The sequence below is a fragment of the Equus przewalskii genome, chromosome 13 (genome assembly GCF_037783145.1).
Source record: "Equus przewalskii isolate Varuska chromosome 13, EquPr2, whole genome shotgun sequence".
Classification (NCBI taxonomy): Eukaryota; Metazoa; Chordata; class Mammalia; order Perissodactyla; family Equidae; genus Equus; species Equus przewalskii.
In genome coordinates, this window is record NC_091843.1 from 21425314 (window position 1) to 21451133 (window position 25820).

At 40.1% G+C, this 25820-nt stretch overlaps 1 protein-coding gene across 3 annotated transcripts in view; it reads right to left on the bottom strand.

Annotated features, from left to right (window-relative positions):
• The window catches only part of SGCD (sarcoglycan delta), a 421373-nt gene that overhangs the window by 67332 nt on the left and 328221 nt on the right, over positions 1–25820 (bottom strand). For all 3 annotated transcript variants that reach the window (XM_070570405.1, XM_008514833.2, XM_070570404.1), the window contains exon 6: positions 24747–24819. In XM_070570405.1, the coding sequence (XP_070426506.1) occupies positions 24747–24819 (73 nt within the window). The remainder of the gene's footprint in view (positions 1–24746; positions 24820–25820) is intronic.

Sequence of the window (25820 nt, forward strand, 5' to 3'; positions counted from 1 at the left end):
CAGAGAGTCAAGCACAGCCATCCCCAGTTACTCAAAAGAATTTCTCAAATTGGTTACCTTGAAGCGCCGAGCTCAAATCATTTGATGAATCTAAAGCAAATTTAATAATCAACCACACCTTTGTCCCCTGGACACTTATAAACCTTTTTGCAACTGGCTAAGCTTTGTACCAAGTACTTAGCTGTTCTGTGTTCAGCATGGATCCTGCTTAAGGATGAAGACAGGTGGGGACCCATGGTGTATAAGATACCAGCCTGCCTCGAAAGACTATCCATCAGAGTTCTACCACCAAATGAGGCAGTGTCTGTACTAATTACCTCGGCCTCTATCAGGGCTGGAGGGCAAGTGAGGAAAAAGGTAGGAAATCAGTGCCTTGCAGATTGCGATAGTCCTGACATTCTCCGGGTACATGCCTTATGGAAATTCTGAGAGAAGAGCTGACCATTATGAGGAACAGTCTAGCATAGGGCTCTTTGGACTTAGACAAACGTAAGTTCAAATAATGGCTGAGTCATTTACTTGCAGCATGACCTTGGATTAAATAAATTCCTTAACCTCTCCAGGTCTCAGTTTCTTTATCAATGAAATGGGAATAAAAATGGGTTCTACCTCATAGAATCATCTGGAAGATTAACTGCGTGGAAAGTGTTTTTGCATAGTACTCAGCATATGGTAGCTACTATTCTTAGTAATTCGTGGAAGAGTAATATTTTTCCTAAGGTATTTTTCACCCACTTAGAAGAAAGAGCATGAAAGTCAAGCCTTGTGGCATAAAGGATCATCAGCCCAGCTTGACTTCACTTCAATAAACGTTTGCTAAGTAGCTACTGTGGATACTGGTTACTGCCAAGACACTAAAGTAAGTGACAATACCCCTGTTGTCTTCCCAACAGTACTATAAACTTCTTGACGAGGCACGCATACACGAAGAAAACTTAGGAAGGGTCCCCAGGCAGCACATAAGCGAGCTGGAGGTTCTGTGGGTATTGAAATGCCGAAATTCCTAGGAGCTATAAGTAAAGCAAAAAGATGTTCATGAGGAGTGCCGATGGTTCTTTGCACTCCTCTCCAAACACTCCATAGCACGCTTCATCAAATGTTTGGGAAACCGCAAACGCATTCTATATGGCAATATGCCTAACTCCACTTCCCTGCAGGAAAGGAGCATATGGAACAACAGGATTCAGAGACAAAGCAGAATAACACCAATGACTTTCTAGCTCATACTCTCCTCGCTCAGTTTTTTCCCTTCCATCTTCCATCTCTCCATTTTCACTGCCTTTCACAGGCATAAGTCTAACTTGGTTGATAACAGCTGCCCTTGGCCAAGTAGGCCATTTTAGTTCCTATCCAGGCAATCTTCTCCCCTCTGGAGAGCTAGAGCAGTTGTCTTCACTCCACCACCGTTTCCTTTCAGCAACTGCCCTTTGCTTTAACGGCTTATTAAAATTCCACTTGCAGGGTTTGACCATGTCTACTCCTTTGAGAAACATTTTTACCTTCTCGGCTTCGGTAACTTCACTCCTTTGTCAGCTCCTTTTCTTTCTTCTATTCCCCAAATGTATGGATGTCTTTTTCACTCTTTGTTCTTCCATCTTCCCTGGAGATGTCATCCTGTGCAGCCCAGGCTTCTCTCTTTTGCATTCCTGTTCTATTGCTTACTAGGGATTTTATTCATCTGGCTCTCCATTACTTCAAAGGAAACTAAAATCTGAAATTTTTCAGTTTTAAACTCCAACCATCCCCTACAATCTTCCTATTTCTCTAGCAACATTCTTGTGAGTCTTTTAGGCTTTACATCTTAGAATGATGCTAATCATTCAATCAATACTGACTAGTATGTGCTAGAGGCTGGTTAGTGTGAATGAGGCATGAACTGTCCCTGTCTTTCCCCATCCTACTAGGGGTAAAGGAACATTTTAGCATGGAAACACAATACAGAGGAATAATTGCTGAAAGCAGCTTGAGGGTTCAGAGAAGACTTATAGGAGGAGATGATGTCTAAACTGAGTCCCAAAGAATGAGGAGCAGTTATGCAAAAAGGGGATACAGACGTGGTCCACGCAGAGGACTATTCAAAGACTAGGTGGGAAGAAAAAGAATTTGAGAATCCAGAAATAATGCATCATATCTGGAGTCCATAGTGCAGGAGAGCACAACAGGGATCAGGGCATGAAAGACTATTTAGTCCCTATCAAAAGTGTCTATGACCATGACCACATGGAAGCCCATAGTGTTATGCTTTCTTGTCACAGCATTCTTACTTACTCATCTCCCCTCACCCTTTCGGCTTAGAGTTTTCTCACCCTTTCTTGTGCTAACCCTTGGTGCTCTGAACTCTAGCGTAGACCAAAAGTTCTCTAACTAGTATTTAACTAGTGACCTAGTATAGACCATAAAGTACTCTAACTAGTACATAGTTTGGCAATTGATAATGTCTTGTCTGGGAATTTACTCATTTACTCATTCATCCATCCATCTGTCTAATGTGTATTAATGTACTGTGCTCAGTAGTACATGGGAGTAAACAAAACAGACTTTGCCCTTTGTTATGAAGCTTACAGTTTTGTGTGGGAGATAATCAACTAGTAAACAAGTGAGTTACAATTTGTTGCACTGTTCTTTATTTTTAAAGATTGGCACCTGGGCTAACAACTGTTGCCAATCTTTTTTTCTTTTTCTGCTTTATCTCCCCAACCCCCCGCCCCCCCGCCCCGTACATAGTTGTATATCTTAGTTGCAGGTCCTTCTAGTTGTGGGATGTGGGACGCCGCCTCAACGTGGCCTGACGAGCGGTGTCATGTCCGAACCCTGGGCCGCCACAGTGGAGCGCACGAACTTAACCACTCGGTCATGGAGCCAGCCCAATGTTGCACTGTTTTTTTGCAATTTGTTCTCAACTTTCTGTTTAGTCTCACTGAATCAATCTTAAATTCTCCAAAGCTTCCCTTGAATGAGAATAATTATTTTATTATATTAAATGTCTCTATGTGCCGGCACTTTGCTTTGTTTACCAAACCTCATAGAGGCCTTATGAGGTGAATCTATTATGATTTTTCTTTTACAGATAAGGCGAGTGAGCATCCAGGATATCAAGTTGTGTGTTGGAGATCATATAACCAGTAAGTGACAGAGCCAGGGTCTTAACTAAAGTCTATGTGAGTTCAAAGCTCAGGGTACTATGTAAGTGCTTAGGGGTTTTGTAAGTGCAGGCTTTGTTGTTCTTGTTAATTGAATTCCCAGGAAATTGGGTTTTTTGGTTAAGTAAAGACATTTAGATCTATGTCAGACACAATAAAGTGTCTGAGGTTCCATAATACAGCAAAATATAATTGTGTCTACAGGATTACCCATCTCCTCTCTTAGGGTTAACAATAACAGCTAGCTCTGATTTATTCTTGTTTCTCTCTCATTCAACAAGTATTTATTGAATAACTACTATGTGTTAGGCACTGTGTTTGTCACAGGGGATAAAACAGAAGGAAGGTTGCTCTGCCTTCATGGTGCTTTTGGCTAATCAGGCATACAGACATGAGTAAAACATGCCTAAAAGTGAAGGTACAATAGAAAATGCAAGTAAATGCTACGGAGGAGAAACGTGGGGTGCTGTAAGAGCTTAGGGCATGGGGTGGAGCGTGAGGAGGTGATGCTTGAGCTCAGTATAGAATTTAATTAGACAAAAGAGAGGGAATCTATGAAGTCTTTGATGGAGGAGTCTGTGCCTGTTTCACGAGCTTATGTAGCTTATCAACTAAATAAAATCTTACAGAATGAGTGATCCCCCATTCAGGTATTTCCTACCCTCCAGTGTGGTTCCCTTGGTGGAACTAAACATCTCTGCATATCAGGCATCAGTTCCTTTCAGATGTGTGCTTGGCTGTCAGTCATCAGATCCCCCCACTTCCTACTATCAGAGATACATGAGTGGAATCAGGCCCTTCCCTTCCATATTTTATCACAGGCTTGGTACGTAACTCCCACACTGAAGTATGTCAATTGTTTTAATCTTTTGTTTTCTTGGGGATTCTAAGTTAAATCTCCCATGTAAATGTGTGCTGGGAGAAGGATGCATGGGGAAGGAAACACTGGCATCAGCTTTGCTAAACACCCATTAATCCACTGTGTGCGTGTGTACGTTGTGTCAATGCTCTGGAGACCCTCAGCACTTACAGTGCACCCAATGTCATTATTAAGTGCTCTCAAGTGAAAAACTAAGCTTTCTACTGTCCTTGACCCGTAATGCCTCAAAGCCATAGTGAGCTCAGCCCCTGCTGATTCAACGATGTCCTCTGTCTCTCTGCACAGTTGGACATGCTGGCTTCTTCCTATATTTCCAATTAATTTTCTGCCTACTACTTGAACGTTCCTTGTTCATACTGCAGTCTCTTTCTTTATCTTGGTCACTGTGTTAAACTCTAAAGCAGCTATTGTATAGCCTGAAGATACTGTCTTTTTGGCAGAAGCTGAAAAGATCTTTGCATTCACACAGTTTGATTTCAGAGAACAGGGGTAAAGCAAAAGCCAACAATTTTTTTGTTTGTTCTTTTACTATTCCACTGTGAATGTTTTCTAAAGAATTCCTTCCCTGATACTTGCCAACATTAGAAGCTATTCAACATGTATCTTTCTACCGATGCCTTCTAAAATTTTATTTTAGAAATTTCCAGGTGCCAGTCACATCCTATGGGAAACAGGATTTTATTTCTCAGTGAGAAGGGATCCATAAACTTACTAGTCATGTGTTTTATAACATTATAGCTGTGGCAATGCATCTATTTTTTTTAATTAAACTGATATTCTACATGATCTTTTCTCTTTTTAAAATTACATATCCTAGAATAAGTCAGCACTGTGTGTAATATTTGATCCTCAGCAAGTAAAGTCCTGGGAAATGTACCCAATAGAAAATGCACCTAGCTTTTCACTCTTTTTATATACACTTTAAGCAGGTTTTCATTAAATCCAGCAGCAGAGAACATGTTATTTTAGCTACAGTGAACTCCTGCATTATGTAAGCCCTCAATTAAATAAAAGCCTGCCGAGATTATATTTGCACCTTCGTGACAGCATTTGGTTTGGCTACTTCATTTGAGGTAATCCATTTTCAAGTGGACCACCTTAGAACTAGAGTATTTTTCAGCAGTAATCCCAAACTGAGAATAAATCAAGAACATGTATAACAGTGAAACATTAAAAATTGCTGTAATGATTAATATGGTAGCACTTCTTTTATTTTGTGATTATGCTTGTTCTTCCCCATCATCTATAGGTTAAAATCCAAATTTATTTGCAGGGTATCCAAGTCTTTTCATCATCCGTTCCTAATATACCCCTGCAGCACCATCTCCTATCGCTCTCTGTCCCAAATGCTCTGTTGACATTTTCATCACACTTCCAACACATCATGCATGCACTTTCATGTCTCCACGCTGTACCAAATGCTGCTACCGCTCCCTACTGGATTGCTTTCACCTTCTTCTCTTTCTGGTGAATTCCTACTCATCTTTGAGACCTTGCACACATGTCTTTTCATCTGTGTTGTCTCAGTACATAGGCCTGTTATAAAACTTTTACTTAGGCCTGTTATTAACCTAACTTTCACATTTACTAGGCAATGTAGTCACTGAGGAGGGGACCATGATTTATTCATCTTTGCATTCTGAATATCTAAGTATTCCTAAGACACGCTTACTAGTTGAGTGGATAAAGTACAGGACATAAAAACACTAAAAGCCTTCCGAAACCTCAAGAGTACACTTCAACCTGGATTCTCTTACTTAACTGTATTAGCATCCCCATTTTGCAAACAGGAAAACAGAAACTCAGAGGGGTTAAGTCCCTGCTAGTAAGTGGTGGAGTTAGCACTGTTTGACTCTACTATCAAGATTCTAATAGTCATGATACCAAACTGGCATGTGAGCAGAAGAGAAAGTATGAATTAAACGTTGTAAAAGGTGATTTAGCACCAAAAAGTACCCAGGCCTGGGAATCAGGAGACTGTTTCCAGTGTTGACCACTCCACTTAGCTGTGTGACTTGAGGCAGGTAGTTCTCTCTTTCTAGGACTAGATTTTCCCATTCCTTATGTGACAGGATTGGACCACGTCATATCCATGGGCCATCTGCATCTTCAACTCTTATGAATTCTCCTCCCTTAATGGTTCCTTCCCACTTATAGCCTACAGAATGTTTACTAGAAAGAAACCAGCTGCCACAGTGTACAATTCCTAATTCCACTTTAAATATTTGTAGCAAGATTTAAAGAAAAATTCTTAATTCTCACCCCAGAGTTTATCTTAGGGAAGGAATTCTTTCTGTTTGGGAAAACACTTTGATATGCAGCTTGAGGAAAAGATAAGACTCTAAGGGCATGGGTCTGAGGAACCTGAGTTACCAAGAAGTTAACTAAACTGATTGCATTACAAAGAATCTAGATATGTGGAGATCAGGAGCAGAAAGAGGAGAGAGAAGAAAGAAAGAAGGAAAAACTGTTAGAGAAGGTAGAGGGATTAGGTAATGTGGCCTGGGGACTTTTCGGAACAAGAATATTTACTATCAAATTTTACCTTGTTTTGTTTTCTCAAAACATGAGAGCCTTATATGAGTACAGTAGTCCCCCCTTATCCATGGGGGACATGTTTGAAGACCCACAGCGGATCCCTAAAACCACGGACGATGCTGAACCCTAAATATACTATGTTTTCTCCTTTATCATACACACCTACGATAAACTTTAACTTATAAATTAGGCACAGTAAGAGATTAACAAGAATAACTTCTCTTTAGCATGTTCTAATAGCCAGCATCACTACTCTTATGCTTTGGGCCATTATTAAGTAAAATAAGGGTTACTTGAACACCAGCACTGCGATACCACAACAGTCAATCTGATAACTGAGTCAGCTACTAGGTGACTAACAGGCGGGTAGCATATACAGCATGGAGCCACTCGACAAAGGGATGATTCACATCCCAGATGGCATAGAGCTGGACTGTGCAAGATTTCATCGTGCTACTCAGAATGGCGTGCAATTTAAAACTTAAGAATTGTTTATTACTGGAATTTTCCATTTAATCTTCTTGGATCACGGGTGACCACAGGTAACTGAGACCACAGAAAGTAAAATGAATAAGATGGGACTACTGTAGTCTTTTTGGTGGAACTTTAAGTACTGAGATCCAAATTCCAATCCTTGAATTATACATGGACAACTCGAGCAAAGTGGCAAGATGCCCTTTCAGGGACTTCATACGTGATTGTGCAGGTCATGGGCTACTCAAGGGTGACACGTGTGTATGCATGTGTGGAGGGGCAATTCAAACACTAGACAACATAGATTTGTGCACTTGTATTTTTCCATTACTTGGCAATAACTGTCTTGTTCTAAAAAAATCACTGTATTATGACAATTTTCTGACAGATGGAAATTAAATGATCTGAGGAAGGGGTTCCTTTTTCAAACTTGCACAAAACTGATAGATGGTCTAGTGGAGGTGTTTAGTCTTAAAGTGAATACATTCACAGAACAGAAGCACAAAATCAGAGGTGATCATGAAAGTAGGAGGAAGTCCTTAGGATGGATACTACATTTTGCTTAAAATGAGTTTTGCATCAATCACTCTTAGGTAGATATTAGGGGACAAGATAATCTCAGCTGACATCCAAGTAACATATTGACAAAGCAGTACTGGGTACATCAACAGAAATTTATACAAATGCTACTTTCTCCACTGGTCTTTCTATTGCTCCCTGTTAGATACACAGACTCGCTTGAATTTTACATGAATAAGAGCTGGAATAAAAATTGGTATGCCCAAAGTGTTACTGGCATTCCACAGAATTATCCAGGGGTGTAATCAATGCTGTATCAAGGAAATTGTAGGTTGCCCAGGTGTGGAAGATACTTAAGTATCTTTCTCCCACCCCCAATTAAAACGTGAATAGGGCATAAACTGCTCGCTTTACTCGTTTTCTGCATTTGGAGGACAGAGACAGAATTCTCAGTTGCTTGCGTACACTTCCCTTTTATTGCTTGGTTTACAAGCAATCACATCACTCCACACAAACTATAATTTCCTCTTTGTTATCTTTGCTTCCTTCAGACAAACATGATTCAGTGAAGAAATAATAATGAACCATTACCTTTGATGTAACAGCTGCCTGCACTGTCAAGATGGGGATGCGCCAAGACTGGAGATTAATGTGGTATTAAAGAAGGCAGAATAAATTCCACTTCTAGATGACGTGAGCACCCTGCAGTTTGCTGTTTACTTTTTCATATACTTATCTAAAACCTCTAATGATTCTTTTTTTTTTTTTTTGGCACAGCAGTATCTGAAGTATCATAAGGTCAACTGTAAACAGCTATCTAATAACAGGTGTTCTAAGAACTTACTCAACTCCAGTGAATGATATAATCATTGGTTTCTTTACTCATTCACTCAGTTACCCATCCTTCCATCTCTGCACCCACCCATTATTCAGCAAACATTTGCTGAGTGTCTATTAACGTCCTAGGCACTGTTTCAGAGTTTACAATACTCAATGTGTGCAGTGTGATGAGGGCATGTGACACAGTACCTGTCCTCTTAGAACCCAGTTCTCAACCTTGGCCACACCCTGGAATCACCAGGCATGCTCTAAACAATACCAATAACTAGGTTGCACTTCCAGACATGCTGATTTAATTGTTCTGGGATGGGGACTAGGAATCAGGATTATTTATTAATTCGTCAGGTGGTTCTAATATGAAGTAAAGGTTTAGAATCACTGGCTTAGAGTTTACAACCCAGTAAGGGAGACAAACAATAAACAAGTAAACAAATGGATAACAATTACATGGTACAAAAGGCCATGAAGACAGGTTTTTCACCCTCTCTGGTGCTGAGATAAGGCCCAAGGGTTAGTAGGCTGTGACTGAAGGGTAAATTTTGTTGATCTGCATTGTCCTGCATTTTTCCCAAGGTGCGGTTGTAACACATTTCCCTTGTGGCAGATTATCAGTGAGGCAATGGCCAGACAGCTGAGCTTTCGGCTTTTCTGGCAATTACTTTTCATGATCAGAAAGTCAGAAAGCCTTTCCAAATAAATGCAATAGAAGGCATAAGAAATGCAATATGGACACAAATTCCTTTTGTCTTCTACCCAAGAGCAGATCCCTTTTGAGTATGGCTGGTTGGATATGGTTTAACAGGAAGAATGTAGGCTAACGTCAGGCAAAGTGAGTGGTTTTTTCCCGGCTCCTTCGTCATCTTTGCTCAAGTCCCTGAAACTTTCTGAGTGTCTGGTTCATCACATGTAAAATGGGAATGATTACAGGGCTTTCTCCCAGGAGAACTTCTTCTTCTGTCAGAATTAAATGCAATAAGACACACAAAGGAACTAGCTGGTGCTAGGAATAGGAATGTGCTCCACAAATACTGGTCACTTTGACTGAGGAGCCAAAGTCTCCCCTTCTAAAAGATAAATACTCAGAGGGCAAGGGTGACATCTGTCTAGTTCGTCATTGTATCCCCAGCACATTTGTCAGATACATAGCAGGCATTCAAATATTTGGGGACGGAATGGATTCATTTGGGTTATATTTATGTGTCTAACCTGGTAGGTCCGGCTAGAACCCTAGTCAGCTGAAATTACAGATGCTGGCAGCAAATGTCATCTTCAAGAATTTTGGATGGATTCAGCTTATGAAATGCATGCCAAGGCTGCTTCCCGCTGTTCTACTTTATAGGCTGTGTCCCCAGATCTTATCAAGTTTTTGGTTGGAACATGGGAGATTTGGTGAACCAAAGGATCAGCATTGCTTAGTTTGTCTCAAGGTCCCAGGCTGAAACCCCTCAACCCCTGTTTTGACTGTTGCCCAGAGAACCCATGGAAACAGCATTTTGAACAGTGTGTCATTCATCCACTAAACCTCATTAGTAGTATCCAGTCAAGTGACACCAGTCCTTTAAAAAATATTGCTGAGGTTTGCTTTAGATGGCCAAAGGAGTGTCTAACTAACTGTTATTACCAAAGAGAATTAATTCTACCAGAAAAACCACAGCAGCCACTGTATCTTGCAGGTTCATCTGGCCCAGCAATAGGATGCAGGTAGGAAGCAAGAGTCCAGTGACAGCAACATGTGGTTATGATACAAAAATCCACTGAAGCCACTATGGCCTTTAGGGGAAGAAAACAACATAACTCAGCAGGGTGCACTCTAATGGAAGATCAAAAACTTTATGAACATATATAAAAATAAATGGGCAATCTCTAGGATAATCTCAAAGGAGTCCATGTGAAAAATTAAAATGAAAAAAACCCCACAAGAAACTTCATTAGAGTTTAATGCTTAATTTCATTTTCCTGCTAGGGTTCTGAGAGAGCCATTGATTCTTGGTGGCAGTCAGCAACCAGGATCAAAGGTATCCAGACCAGGCTTCTGTTTCTGGGATTTTCTGCTGGTCTGGCCCTTCAGCAGCTCTAAGTCTCTGTCACTCTTCTACAAATGGCTGAAGGAGCCAGGAGGGAAAGTATTTTGGTCACTGTAGTATTAGAGTTAGTGGAGGTTAAAAAATTTTGCTATGTAAATTCTGTTCTTTTCCCTTTTTAAATAATGTTTCCACCCCCATCTCTCACCAAACTGCAAATAAATTTAGAAAAAGTCCAAAAGCTCTTTGTGGTAGGAGTGCTTAAAACACTATCATTTCACTCATAACCACAATAACTATTGCTTCATCTTGTCTGGGTGGTACTGAAGTCTCAGTTTTTCTCTCCTTAGGACAAGGTCTGCTTCTCTCTCTTGAGCCTTAATGTAGATGGCAAATGCCTTTGCTATAAGAAAACTTCAAAAGCCAGGTTACAGATCACTTTCAATATTGGGCAAATTAATCAGCTCACACTTGTTTTATTATGGTCTTGATGCTACTGACTTGTACAAAATAGGCTATTAACCTGTTGCTGAGTATTATATATGGGGCACATGATATAGCAAAACTACCGCATCACTGGGACAGAGTCCTTGGCCATAATCAAGAATGAGTAATAATCTGTTGCTTCAACATCAAAGCCCCCGAAACTAACATTTAAGCCCTAAGTTCTAGGTAATGTTTGATGTAGTTCATAAAACTCGTGCCATTTAGTTCTCACAAGTCCTTCTGTGGTTGGAGCTATTCTGATCCCCGTTCACAAACGAGGGAACTGGGACAGAAGGAGATTTGAAAACCTTCCCCAGAATCACACTCTAGCGGGTAGTGAAACCAGGACCCAGAGTCCAGCAGTCCGGCTCAAGAGCTCTGCTCCTAACTCCCTGCTGTCGCCAGTGTCAGAGATTCTGTCCCACGGTCTGAAACCTCCAAGTCTTACTGAGCTCTGAGACTGGATAGGGTTTTCTCATTATGCCAAAAAGAGAGGGGGTGCATATTAACGCTTCAGTCTCCTCATCTGTACAATGGGAACGAACGAAGGCAATCCCTCCCCTCCCACGGTGGGGAGTCTTTGAGGGAGCATTTGTGAAAATACTTTGAAATATACAAAGCACTACAAGAATCTGAATTGTTCTCCTGTAGTACAAGGAAAAATAAAAAAGGAATCATTGAATGCTGGTCACAGTTTCTGTCCTTCAACTACTCAATGAATGTAGCTTTTTAAAGGAATTTAAATGTAATGAGAGGTCTCTGGTAAAATCACATCCATGAGCAGTCTTAGCATCTTCATATTAGAGCAGATTGGAAAGGTCATTTAGTTAAAATCTTCCATCCTTTAAATGCTTGACACACCTCTGTGATAGTCCTGATACGATAGCCCCCTTACCTTGAGTCTCTCAGTGATGGAAGCTCAGAACTCCCCAGGGAGATAATTTACAACTTCAGACAGCTAGAGACTGCTTTCTTATGTTAAGCTATTCCACTTTTGGTTCTGCTGCCATCACTTCTTAGCCATTCTAGGTCATTAGAACAAAGAGTAACATTCTTTTTTTGTAAGAACATCACACCTTGCACAAACAGAGGGGGATTATGCCTTTACCTGTTCACTTAGTCACCGCATGGCTCAAGCTACGGGATTATTATGTGGCAGGAGGCAAAACTATTCATACAGCGCTCACCAAGAACTGACTTCTGGCTTTAGAATGAGCCACTGAAGTACTGAACGTACTTTAATGGCTCCTCAAGTGCTGAGAGCGGGATGTGTCCGATCATTAGGGTTGTGTGTCTCAGGAATGGTCCTCAAAGCACAGCCGTTATTTGCAGGGTCAGATCATCAGAAGCCCAACACCACCCGCTCTCCATTTTAATCCCACTCATCATGCACATTTTCTATATACATATGCATTTGAAGGCTGAAGGGCATTTTCTCCATTTCCCAAAGAGCATTCCATGAGGACCACAGGGAGAACCAGAAACTAAGAGACAGATGCATCATGTTAAGAAGGGTGTCAACACTTTCCCTTAATCAGTACACAGTCAATATTCTCCATCATGAATAACTAATAAGTTTCTCAACTCCTTTCCTCAGATGTCATTATAAAAATCTATCTTAGGAATGTCATCTGCACTTAATGAAGGGACAAGCATCATAATTAAGTTTTAAGCTATTTCTTCAGCATGAAACTGCCACGAAGTGTGAAATGACTATAATTCACATTTTTAAGACCCTGAATTTATTAGCATCTATTTTCTATTCAAGGTTAGGGGTATGGAGCTTTGATTGTCAAAGGATTCAAATTCCTCTGTGCTTTGTTATTTTGAGTGAGTGTGCTTGAGCTCAGATGGCAGGCAAGGAAAATTATCATTAATGAGTCAGGTTGTATTTTTGAAAAAAATCCAAAGAACTGGAAACTCATCTTCCTTTATGAATAGGAAGCAACAACGAAATGTATAATTGGGTGAAAGGGGACTTGGCATTCCTCTGTGAATTATGATAACCATGGTTGAGAAAATGAATAGAATCTGTAGGCTAGAGGCTTCAAGTTAAGCACAGTTCTGCTGGATTGTGACTACTGAACAACCCATGGATGAAAAAGAAAAATAAAGTTTTGAAACTGTGAAAAAGAGGAATGGATTATTCTCTTTTAGAAATGACTTAGTATGGAGAGAAGAATGAAAGGCATGGGATAAGTCAATATTTGGACAAAATAAGAGACTCTAGGAGACTTTAATAGCTCTCCTTTACAAGCAAATGTGAAGGAGGCAGTTACTCATCTTTTTGCTGGCTGAGCACACACTTTTGGGGGGGAGTGAATTTGTAACAATCCATCTAACCTAAACCCCTTTGTGGGCAATGGCAAATGTGGAAGATATTTCAAAGAGTGAATTCCAAAATGAAGAAATGTAGGGGTTATGTGCATTTGTGACAGGTAGACCATAATGAGCCTGGGGGTGTGCCAAAAAGGATTTCCTTAGGAAATGAAGTTTAAACCAAGAGTTGAAAAATGAATAGGATTATCCATAAAGAGAGTAGAGAAGAATGTTTCAAGAAAAGGGAATAAATAGCAAAGCTCTAAGGGAAGCCTCTATGGCACTCTAGAAGAAACAAAGAAAAAGCAGAGTGGCTGAAGCCTGCAAATGGAGGAGAGTGGACTTCTGATTAAACTCAACTCACATGTCTACCTCCGCTCCTTCCTGAAATGCCGCTGTAATGGACCAGAAAAGGGCACAAACCCACAAGGATAAAGAAAAAGAGAAGCAGCAAGAGTAGAATTCAAATGTTGACAAAGTTTTGGAAGCTGAAAAGAAAACAACAAATAGTAACTGCATTAGCAGATGATGGAAAACTGAAAGCTAAGAGCCTGTGGGTTTGGTGAAGACTAAGCCAAAAGCTCCATCAAGCTGCAGAATCCTGGCCAGGTGCAGAAATGGGAGCGAGCAGGCACCTCTGTGGCTGGGAGAGTCTGGCGGGGCTGCAATCGGAAAGACTGGTTGAGGTCTGCATGGGAAACTGTGAGAACCCTGGACTGTGTCTCCATTGTGCGCACCCAGGTGACCAGGCCACTTTAACTGTTATGGACGAAATATTTGTGTCCTCCCAAATTCATATGCTGAAATTCTAATCACCAATGTGATGGTAATAAGAAGTGAGGCCTTTGGGAAGTGATTAGGGCTGAGGGTGGAGCCCTCATGAATGAGATACGTGCACTTCTAAAAGAGACCCCACAGAGCTCCCTTGCCCCTTCTGCTATGTAAGAACCTAGTGAGAAAATGGCCATCTATGAACCAGGAAACCCTCACCAGACACTGAATCTGTCAGTACCTTGATCTTGGACTTTCCAACCTCCAGAACTGTGAGAAACAAATTTTGGTTGCTTATAAGCCACCCAGTCTATAGCAGCCCACATGGACTAAGACATTCACCATGAAAGACTTGAACTCTGGGCTCTGTGATATGAGGACAGCTGAGGGCAGGAGTGCTATCCTGAAAACAGCAAATTAAGTGAAAATCTACATGTTGAAGAGAGAGACCTCTCAGGCTCCACCTGAGCACACTGACCAAAACATTCATCCCCAGCAGGGGATTAGGACTTCTCTCTGGGGAAACTGACCAGCCCAAGAGAGCAGGCCTACAGATTCTGACATTTGGGGTCACCCACCTAAAAATCCCAGCCTCATCATCCTTCCTCAAAGCCAACCACCCAACAAGCCCCATTCATGCACGCAAAACTTTCCAACAGATTCTTAACACTTCACTATTAAAAATAAATAGGCATCTATGAACCGCCAACCATTTTAAAAAGTCCCAATCAAGAAGCCAGAGACCTGAGTTTTTAAAAAAGTGAACATTGAGGCCAGCCCTGTGATGTAGTGGTTAAGTCAGTGCACTCCACTTCAGCATCCCAGGTTCACGAGTTTGAATACTGGGTGTGGACCTACATGACTCGTCAGCCATGCTGTGGTCATGATCCACATATAAAGTGGAGGAAGATTGGCATGAATGCTGACTCAGAGCTAATCTTCCTCAGCAAAAAAGAAAAATAAAAAGGGAACAGATGAAACTTGAAACTATCATTAATATAATCAAAAAGCAAGGGGAAGATAGTACATCTATGAGGTTAATAGAGGGTGCATTAGAAGGGAATCACCATAGAATAAAGGACTTTTGGATGCTGAAATATGACAGCAAGAATTAAAAGTTTAATGGAAGGAATGGATAACAGGAGGAGAGCAGAGGGAAGAACAAAAATAAGAAAAGGTTGGAAGGAGGGGAAAGGGTAATTGGAGATAAGAGGCCAGGGCCATCACCAGGGCTAGATCAACCCCTTGAAGTTTGCCTGTGAGTGCTTCAGTTTTGAAATTTTATCTTGAGGTCAATGGGAGCCAATGAAGAATAGCAAACTGGGAAGTGACATTTGGCTCAATTTGACAAATAATCCATGGCCAGGAAATCTGGCAAGTTATTTAGCTCTTTCTGAGATCTGATGGTCTCACTCATTTATATTATATTCTAACAAATTACGGAAAGTTCTGGCTCAAGAAAAAGTCATATTCATTGGCTGATTTTTTTTTTTTAATTCGTTTCTAGTTCTCAACTTATTTCAGGTAAAAACGGTCGTCAGCTTGTTCCTCTAACTCTCATTACTCTTTGTTTTGAAAAGGTTATAATTGGAATAAAACAAGGCTGGCTTAGAGCCAGGATCATGAAGGGTATAATTAAGCACGATTTTCTGTCTATACGCCCAGCAGGGCCATCCTACTGAGGGGAAAACGGAGATGCAACAGCAATTGCGTGTTTTTCAAGAATAATAGAACAATCTACCTCACACATTTTACATAATAAATGGCAGCTGCTGACATTTTAATCAAGATAAAAACAATTATAAAGTCACCGTGCTCTGTTTTAAGGCAGAAGGTAGCCCCAACTTAGGAATTTTGGCAAATAGACACACATGTTCCTTCTCCTCTAAGAGGCTCAGGTTAGTGCTTGTTTTATGATATTGTACCTGCCCTGACAACATGGATACAAGTACAATTTTATACCCTGCCCCCCCATAAAACCATTATGGTTTTATCTTTCGAATGGCTTTTTTTTTCACATTTTAAACCCTTATGTTAAAAATTAATCTAAAGGATATAATTTCAATTTTTAAATAAAAGCCACTTGTCCTAGATAATGATAATGATGTGTTTCATTGCCTTTCTCAAATTCAGATGAAAATGGGCCAGCCATTAAGGGACAATCAGATGCCTCACTGCACACGGCTGATGGCCCAAACTTTCATAGATAGTCTAGTAATGATTTTGAGACAGGCCTGTGAAATATAAGGCATGCCCCCAGTATCCTGTTGGTTTAAAAGACTAAAAACCTGGGGCTAGCCCGGTGGCACAGTGGTTAAGTTTGTGTGCTCCACTTTGGTGGCCCAGCATTTGCAGGTTCGGATCCCAGGCACAGATGTACACATCACTTGTTGAGCCATGCTGTGGCAGTGTCCCACATACAAAATAGAGGAAGATTGGCATAGATGATAGCTCAGAGTTGATCTTTCTCACCAAAAAAAAACAAAGATTAAAAATCCAGGACCATTTTTGGGGAGTATGCTTAGAGCATCAGATATGGACTACAGTTCCACTCACTGCTGGCTCAAGACTTGAAAAGAAATGAACTCACTAATAGCAAGAGCCTGGTGATGGATTCTGAAAGCATTTTTTCCTTTTGATCATACCCAGTGGTCCCTCCAAGACACAGAGGGGGAGACTCAAGGCCTTTGAAGCTTGGCAAAGTCACTTAAGATACTGTGACTGGCATAATACCACATATTGCAAGCTGGCCAATTTACAAACCATGCTCACTCATGAAAGCAAATGGCATTTCTGTATTGTTCTTACCTGACAATTTTTCTTTCAAACTTATCCTTACAGATTGTTGAGAAAAATTAAATTTAATCTATCCTGGCATACTCTCTGAGATCAAAACGTTTCAACTTTCCCGTTAGGTTAAATAATTAGTCTTTCAATTTTCCTCTCCCTCTTTAGGATATCATTATGAATATGGGGGGAGGGGGTTTAGGTGACCTCGTGGTGACAGGAACAAAGAAAGTTCAGAATCCGGAAGACGCTGTTTTGATTGGCATCAGGTCCATGCTCAAGTTCTCAGTGAGTGAATTCTGGTTACTTCTCTCTGGGATCACTCAGCACCCAGTGAATGCCTGAATGGTGTTGGTGGACTGCGGTCTGGGCATGTTTCCCACCCTACCCCCAAACTGGACTGTACACTTTGGAGCCCTCAGTTCCACTGCAAGAAGCTGCCCAGGAGCCGGCCAGCCTGCACCGTCAGCTATCCATCTGCATTCCTCAACACAACACCGTCTGGACACTTCTACAAACCCTCCCTTCCCCTGGTATCCCTTCAGGAGTTGAAGGAGATTCAGGAGCGCTGACCAGGTTCTCTCATCCTCTCTAGCCACACGAGAGTCCAGGGGTAATGAGACCACCCTGCAAGCTGGCTTCCTCCTACAGTCCCAAATGAAAATGGACAATCACCTTTTGCTTTTGGCTTTCCTTAAAACCTATATAATTGGTGTTGTCCTTCCATGATTCAAAGAAGAAAGGTCATCAGGACATGTATTTCCCTACCTGCTTTCCCTACATGTCCTATCTTCTTCCCACAATTCACCAGAGGCCAGAAGAGATGGGTTTTCGGCTTCCTCTCACTGTCTGAATGGGGCTTCCCCTATGTCCTGGCCTCATTTTCCCCCATGGTGTTATTAGCTGTCTATCCTTCTGTTGCCTCTAATGGCAGAATTATAGTGCAGAGAAAAGACCAATACGGAACACATAGGTTTAGTAGCTTTAAAATATAATCTCTATCATATTTCTAAAATAAGAGCTTTTGATAAATAAGGCAGAAGGAAAGATGGAAACACCTCAAATACTGAAGTGTCACTTCTTCTTTACCCCTTTTGTTTCTCCTTCTATATACTAAGAGAACTATGGTGAAAAGGACACCTAGAGAAAGGCTGAGGATAAGGGAGAAAAAGGAAATATGTAGATAAAGTCAAATTGTACTACTGATATTAATAGGAAAAAAAAAAGATGGGAAGCATGATAGCATGTTGGAACAAAGGAGGAAGGGAAAGAGAGGGAGAAAAGGGACATATCAGTGGATTGACTGGTCTTGACAGATGGGCAAGACGTACTAGTTTTGGGATTTCAAACAGGACAACCTTAAAATCAAGTGGCCCTCATTAAACCCTACCCTGTGGCTTTCAGGTCTTCATTTTTCCTGGGCAGCCACTACGGAAGTTGTGAAGTGAACAGTTTTGATGCCGTCACCAGTGTCTTTGGCAAAGTGAGAAAATGGAGGCAACACAATGACATGTTAATATAGTTAAATGTATTCAATTTGTGGGACTGTCTTTTATCCTTCTAAGGTTATGTCTTCTCTACTCTGCTAGTTGAAATATCCTTTTATGTAAAATGCTAATAGAAGATGGAAGTACACAATAGTTCTTTGTTTTCATCCCTAATTGAAAGAGAATTGTTGGTCACCATGGTTTAAAGGAAACATTCTACTGGTTGTTGAAATTTAAAACTCTGGGAACTCCTGTCTGAGTTCTTGAGCCCCATGAGAGAGATCTGTTTGCCCCTCCTCCCAATAGCTAACATTTGCTGAACTAACAAACGTTCACCAATCTGTCCCTATATTTTAGGCTCTGAAGCTAGCAGAGCTTAAGAGACTTGCTCAAGTTCACAAAGCAGATAGGCATTGGGGCCAGATTCAAACCCAGTGTAGGACATCTTCAAAGCACAGGCTCTTGACCAACATGACACCTGCTTCACAATTATTCTATATTGTTAGGCCCTTGAGTATGCTACTATTTGACCTACTTACTGTATTTTTTCATTTCTCCTTTGAATTACTTCAATATTTGTGCTATATGACCAAATAATTCTGAATCCCATATATTTAAAACAAAACTAAAAAACAGTCTCCGTATACGGAGTGTGGAGTAGAAGAGAGGGAAGAGGAGATAAAGAAAATTACAAAACACATCTGCAAAATGTTTAAAATGGAGAAAATTTAAAGATTTCTTCTACATGATATTGCCCCATATACCACGTACCCATAGTTAACAAGCTCGACATACAGCTTCTCTCCCCTTGCCTCTTCCTCCCATTTCTCTGTGTGTGTGTGTGTCTCTCTCTCTGCATATATGTCCGTGTGTGCATATATAAATTTTTTAAAATCAGACTGTCAATCCAATATTTTTGATATTGTGACTTTTGGGGAGGATGAGAGAGAGGGAGAATATTACCAAGGCCCTAATTAATTGAACCCTGAAGCTTTGATAGACTGTTCTGGTAGCTTAAATTTATAAATGATTGAAAGCCAATAGATATTTAGTTGGCTTAGATATTAATTTTTAAATATTAATTCATTCATTTTGGTTCACTTGTGGGAGCCTTGTCTAATCCTTGTTTCCCTATGACATACACAGATTTTAAATCTCACGAATCCCCAAAGGAGTTCAGATTTAGTACCCCTCCATTAAAAAAAAAAATCTTACAGAATATTCAAGTGCATATTGGGAGTAACAGATCTATCTTAGAATTTTTCAGCTTTATCATTAAAACCTTGGTAACATTAGGAAGAAAAATAAACAGTAAGAAAGAAATGCCTTATTTATTTGGGGCTGTAGAAGGGGTTTAATATTAGTGAAACTTGCAGCCCCGAATTATGTTATGTACTAATTTTGTAAATTTGTAACAATCTTTAAAATCTTCGCAACATATTTGAAATTGCCTTCACACAATTAATTAAAGAACACAATTGTCGTAAGAAAATTACAAACCCTCATGTTTGTAAATAACACTGTAACATTCTTGGGAGCTACTGAAATATGTTGGTCTATTTGCCCCTACATTAAATGGCCCTAGAAAACCACACATTTTAAATTCTGAAGTCTTCTTATTGGCTTTTACCTTTTCTTTCTTTTGGCAACTAAAATGTCACTTCCTGTGGGCAGCCTTACCTAAGTCTCTTAGGTAATTTTGGCATTCTCTGTGTTTCCTCTGACTTGGCTCATACATCTGTCCTACACTTAGCACATTACTTTGTATTTTGGGGTTACATTTCTGTCTTCCTCTCTGTAACTATGAATTATTTGAGTACTCATTTATCTCAGCATTCTAAGTATTGAGCACATGTCTTGACTCCTAATAATTGTCAAAAAGTACCTGGTAAACAGTTCCTGATCTGTGATGAAATGGAAAGTCAGGTCACCACCTTGTCATAATTGTATGTAGAGTAAGAGCACGTCGGCACATTAGCTGATGAGGAATTCTCTATATAAAGACCTTTTGGCTTCTTGCTCTTTTGTGGTTCCTTCCAAGCTTTTAGTGCTAAGTAGGGGAACAGCGTTGGCTCTATGTGCACAGTGGTCTATATAACCTTCTCCCTTTTTCTACATTTGCCGTGGCATGTCTGGGAAATAGGATTTCACAGTCTATATCCTGTTCTCCTAGGATCAGAATCCTGTAAGAAAACTTCACAGTTGAAAAGAAACCTTCGCATAAGGTAGGCATTCAAAGGTAGCCTCTGCTCTCACAGAAAATACATATGCAAAACTGAATGGCCTATTTCCTGTCTTAGATCATGTACAGCCTGAGATCAGGGATTTTTCCATCTGTCTTTACATATATAGTCCAGGGAAAAAAAATGAACAAGTGAACATTTAATATATTCACATTTTAAGATAGTGAACTTATTAAAATCCAGCCTCTATTTAAAGCCAGTCTTTCTTATTTGAAGAGATAAGTATAGTGCCTGGTATATTTTTAAGTATAGTTTTGAATCTAGAGCAACATGCCATTAATTCAGAATTGCCCTGCAGGGGCAAAGTCAACAGACATGGCCTGAGCTGGACGTTCGGCGAGGACCTTGCTAACACTCATTGTTTGTCTAGAGAGAAGCAACCTTCTTTTGTGATTTTCAGCTCAACCCTGGATTATTTACAAACATTGTAAGCACACACTGCAAATATAGTAACGATAGTAACTCTGGAAAGAAAAGCAGGGAACCAAAATTCCAGCAGAGTGAAAGCTACCATGCCTTTAGCTGAGAGTTGAAATCTTTTAGGAAGAAATGCCAGAGGCATAAAATCTGCTTCTCATTAACAAACAAGCAAACAAAAAATAAAATAAGAGAACAAACAAAAAATCTTCAGCAGCCAAGACAGAGGTTTAAGGAAACAAAAATTATCTCAACAGAGGTCTCTAAAATAGATACTTCTCACGTTTGATGGACTGGGTGAGTGAGGGACAGGGATGGATATTTAAGGTTTGCTTATTTATTTTAGGAGACAGCCTGTAGAAATAAGCTGCGGTCTTTTAACTCAATTTGTTTCCCATTAGCAAGTGAGGCCAAGAAAATCTGATTATGGAACATTATTTAAAAAAATAAACAAATCCTCAAAAACATTCCAACTTAACCGGACTAAGAGTTTTAAAGATCCATTGACTCACATCTCAACAAATAACTTTTCCGTTAAACTCCTTTTTAGATACTTTTACATCTAGCAGACACTCAGGTGATTGCATCCTTTTAAACAAATCTTATGTAAAATAAGATATGATAGGACTACAATGTTAATTTCATGGCTTTGATAAATATAGCATGGGTGTGTAAGATTAGGGAATACCAGGTGAAGGGCATATGGGAATAATCTGTATGAATTTTGCAACTCTTCTTTAAATCCAAAATTATTTTCAGATAAAAAGTAAAATAATATACAGGGATCAACTAAGGGGAGGTAGAAGTAACCTGGCTTTTTACGGACGGCAGGGTTCTAGGATTATCTCGAGGCCACATGGTGGACGTAGAGTAGGTACCTGACTCCCAGTTCAGGGCTCTTTCCCTCTATTGTGCTGCCACTGAGGGGTGGACCACTTCTACTTCACCTGAGCAGTTCACTCAGTGCTACCTGCTGGTACATGTTCAGGGCTCTCCCTAAGATTACTCTGCTTTCCTAAGACTGGAAGACACATCAGCACAAATGTGCTGGAGCAGTAAAACTGATCCAACTGTAAAGCCAGAGGCCAGAAGACTTAGTCACCAAGTTCATTATCTATTTACTCAATACCAAGTCAATAGCAATCAATAGCACAGAGTAAAATGTGGCACCATTAAGTGACAGTTGTGAAACATTCACAGACGCACTGGTCTGGGCTAATCTGTCCACCACATTTGATTATGCTCTCAGTCGGTCAGAGATTCTCCCACAAGGTACCATCAAGAAAAAAAAAATTCCACAAGGACGAAGGGGCCAAACTATCACATTCTAGGCTCCCGATTCAGTTCAGGCTATCAAGCATCAACATAATTTGAACAGATGCAAACAAAAGACCAGTTTTAGAATTACATTTTCAAATCTTCTTATGCTTCCTATAAGAAAACTTATTTCTAGCCTCAGTGGAATGTGCCTATAGTTTTAGAATAACCCAGGAAAATGCAGCAACTAACTGAAGTCTTTGTTTTATTGCACTAGACTTAGGAGATTTACTTGTGAATTCTGGAGGTTTAATTTTTCTAAGGCAAGATCCAGGGTTTCCCATAGGTTGTGTACAAACAACTCTAAGTGTCCACAGCACTATACAAGCAAATACTTTGTTTTATGTTCTTCAGAATATGGATCTCTACAGTGGGCTGACGCTTGGAGAGTTGTCTTTTTGTTTGTTTGGTGTAGGTTGGGTTTGTTTTTTAACTATAGAAGATTTATGTTTCCTGTTTAAAGGAAAGTTAGCCTAAATCCTTTACTCTTATATTTTCCAAGTCTTGCAGATAATGGAGAGCTTCTTCCATAGAAAAAAGTCTGTATTATATTTAGAGTTCAGCTTCTTTTAGACAGCACTTACCTTTGGTCTGATCAGCATTAATTACTGACTAGTTCTGTACAAAAACCCTGCTCATAAGGAGGCCTGTGAAAATAAAGGGAACCAGGGCACCCATTAGCTTGTCTGCAAAGAGCTCTTACATCATCAACATGAGGATTCTTTGCGTTCTCAAAGAATGAGCTCTCTCAGAGTCCTAAAATACAGGTTTCCTTGGGTGGATCTCCTTAAAAGACTTCAGCTTTAGTACCTAATATGAAACATAGGATCTAGACAGAGAGTCAGGTAACTTCTGGCATCTGGAAGCCCTGATGAAAACAGTTATGCTAGTAGAATGTAAAACCTTGCAGTGTGGTGTATCTTAAAAATACAGCCCAAGGTGTATGGGGTTTTGCTAAGAAAGGATTCTCACTCCCCAACAATTATCCTCTTCCTTTGGCCCAATTGATTTCCCTATATTCATAAAGACTTACAAGCTTTAGTGTAATGCGGTGGGTTCTGGAATGAGATAATATATTCTCCACTTACTGAGAACGTGTTTCTGTTTAGGGAAACACAAGCTCAAACAGAGCTATTGTTTTAGTAAAACATAGATCTTAGGACTGCACTGCGAAAGAGGAGATATGATCTGTATAATACAGATACGTTTGCTTATGGTTGATGACTTTATGAATAGTTATTCAATGCTATTTATGATCATATATCTTTGGTTTTAGTTAAAAGAACTACAATACAAGAAGAAAGTCAGTATTCACTGAATTCTTCACTGGTATAAGTATACAATAAAAATTAAAGTTATATTTGTATCATCACACCTTCTCTTCTTCTTTTATTGTTAAGGAAGATTGTCCCTGAGCTAACCTCTGTGCCAATCTTGTGGGATGCCACCAGAGCATGGCTTGATGAGCAGTGTGTATGTCTGCACCTGGGATCCGAAACCATGAACCCTGGGCCACCAAAGTGGAGCATGTGGACTTAACCACTATGCCACTGGGTTGGCCCCCATTGTGCCATTTTTATTGTGTTTCTTTTTTGGGCCTAGGGATGGTCCTTTGGTGGTAGGAATGTTTTTTAGGCCATATCTATCTCTGTCTGTCTATTTGTCTGTCTGTATGTCTATTGTTCTTTTTTTTTTCTTTTTTTTTTTTTGAGGGAGATTAGCCCTGAGCTAACATCCACTGTCAATCCTCCTCTTTTTGCTGAGGGAGGTTGGCCCTGAGCTAACATCTGTGCCTATCCTCCTCTATTTTTTTTATATGTGGGATGCCTGCCACAGCATGGCCTGATAAGTGGTGCATAGGTCTGTGCCCAGGATCCGAACCAGCAAACCCTGGGCTGGGGAAGTGGTGCACGCAAACTTAACTCCTACGCCGCCAGGCCGGCCCCCGTCTATAATTCTTTTTTGTTTTCCATAGTTGTTGCTGGTAAGTACACAGCATCTTAGAGTCTTTTTCTGCTAAAGACAGCACATTTATGACATTTGGATTAACACCAGTACACAGAATATCCCCAGAAGGTAGTTCTAGCACTATATCCCTCCAGGTAATAGAGAGCTTGCTACATAGAAAAAAAAAATCTGTATTTTATTTGGAGTTCAGCAGATACTATTTTTCTTTGGGCTGATCAGCACCAATTACTGACTAGTTCTCTCATTGGATAGGTTCTTAGTACCATAAAATATTGCAGGAAACAAACATTGCAAATGAATGAATCCTAAATCTCACAATCAGAAGGCAGGCAACCTCCTCCTCCAACTCCTCGATTTTAGGTCCTCAGAGAAAATTTTCACTTGGCTGTAGCTGATCTTCATGTCCTTTCTAACCTCTCCCAGTTTGTATATTCATGTTGTCACACTGTTATATAATATAGATTCAAAATGGATCATTGGCCACTTGCACAGAGAAAGGAAACAGCCACTCATCAATGAAACCATAGTCAGACGTTTACCTTAGTTCCTTGAAGGGGTCTGCCCTGACATTAGGTGTCTCTATAGATTTTGGGAACACTGTGCCCTCTGCTCCTGTAAACAAAAGAAAAAAACAAACAGAGGTTGGAGACGTTGGATGTGTCACCTGGGGCCACAATCAGCACAATGAGTGGAGCTAAATGCAAGGAATCCTTTACACAACCCAATACACACATATTTTGCTATGGGGCTCCAGGGCTCCGTGATAGGACAGCATTGAATCAACTCATGCAAACAGCCTTTGAAAAAAACAAAGAACTTCTTTTCAAAGTGTTCTTGCTGAGATCAGAGTGAGGCCATGAGGCAAATTCCATGCTGCCTTCAAAAAAAGATGCCTAGAAATGGCACAGTCTGATTCTTGTCTCTCATAAACTATTAATAGTCACCCAACTGGAAATGTTTTGAGAAACAGCAGCTGAACCCGTCTTATTGCAGTGTAGGGCACAAATCACGTAACACATACAACATCTAAGCAGTGAGTTAGATGGTAAAAAACACTGTAAGACTGTTAAGGTGTTTGCCTAACAACAATTACGCAAAAGTTTTTCAGTAAATAAATTTCTATACTATTACCTTGAAAAGTTAAAAAAAACAGAACTCTATGAGAGATCATTTTAAGTTCAGGACTTTTACGCTTTGAGTATTAACATTGATCCTCTACCCAATCTAGACATTTAGCTCTTGAATTTGCTATAAGCTTTTATCTTTATAGCTTGTCAACATCAGCCGAACCTTTCCAGCTATAAAGATGGTGATTATCTGATTTGTCTGCTCCCAAAGTGTTTTCAAATCATTTAAGCTTCAGTTTATCACAGACAATTGCACTGGATATTAGTTTTTTAATTAAACTTATCCAGGCAAGTATCCTGTACTTTGGAGTAAAGGTGTTTATTTTTATATATTTGGTGTAATTCTTGGATGCTGTATGTAAGAAGGGGCAGAATAGTATCCTGCATTCATGAGTAAATTTCCAGAATCCTCTTGCATTGTTATAATGTCTGGAAATCTTCTATTAACCACTGTTATTCCAAATCCAGATTTATCCTGCCATAATG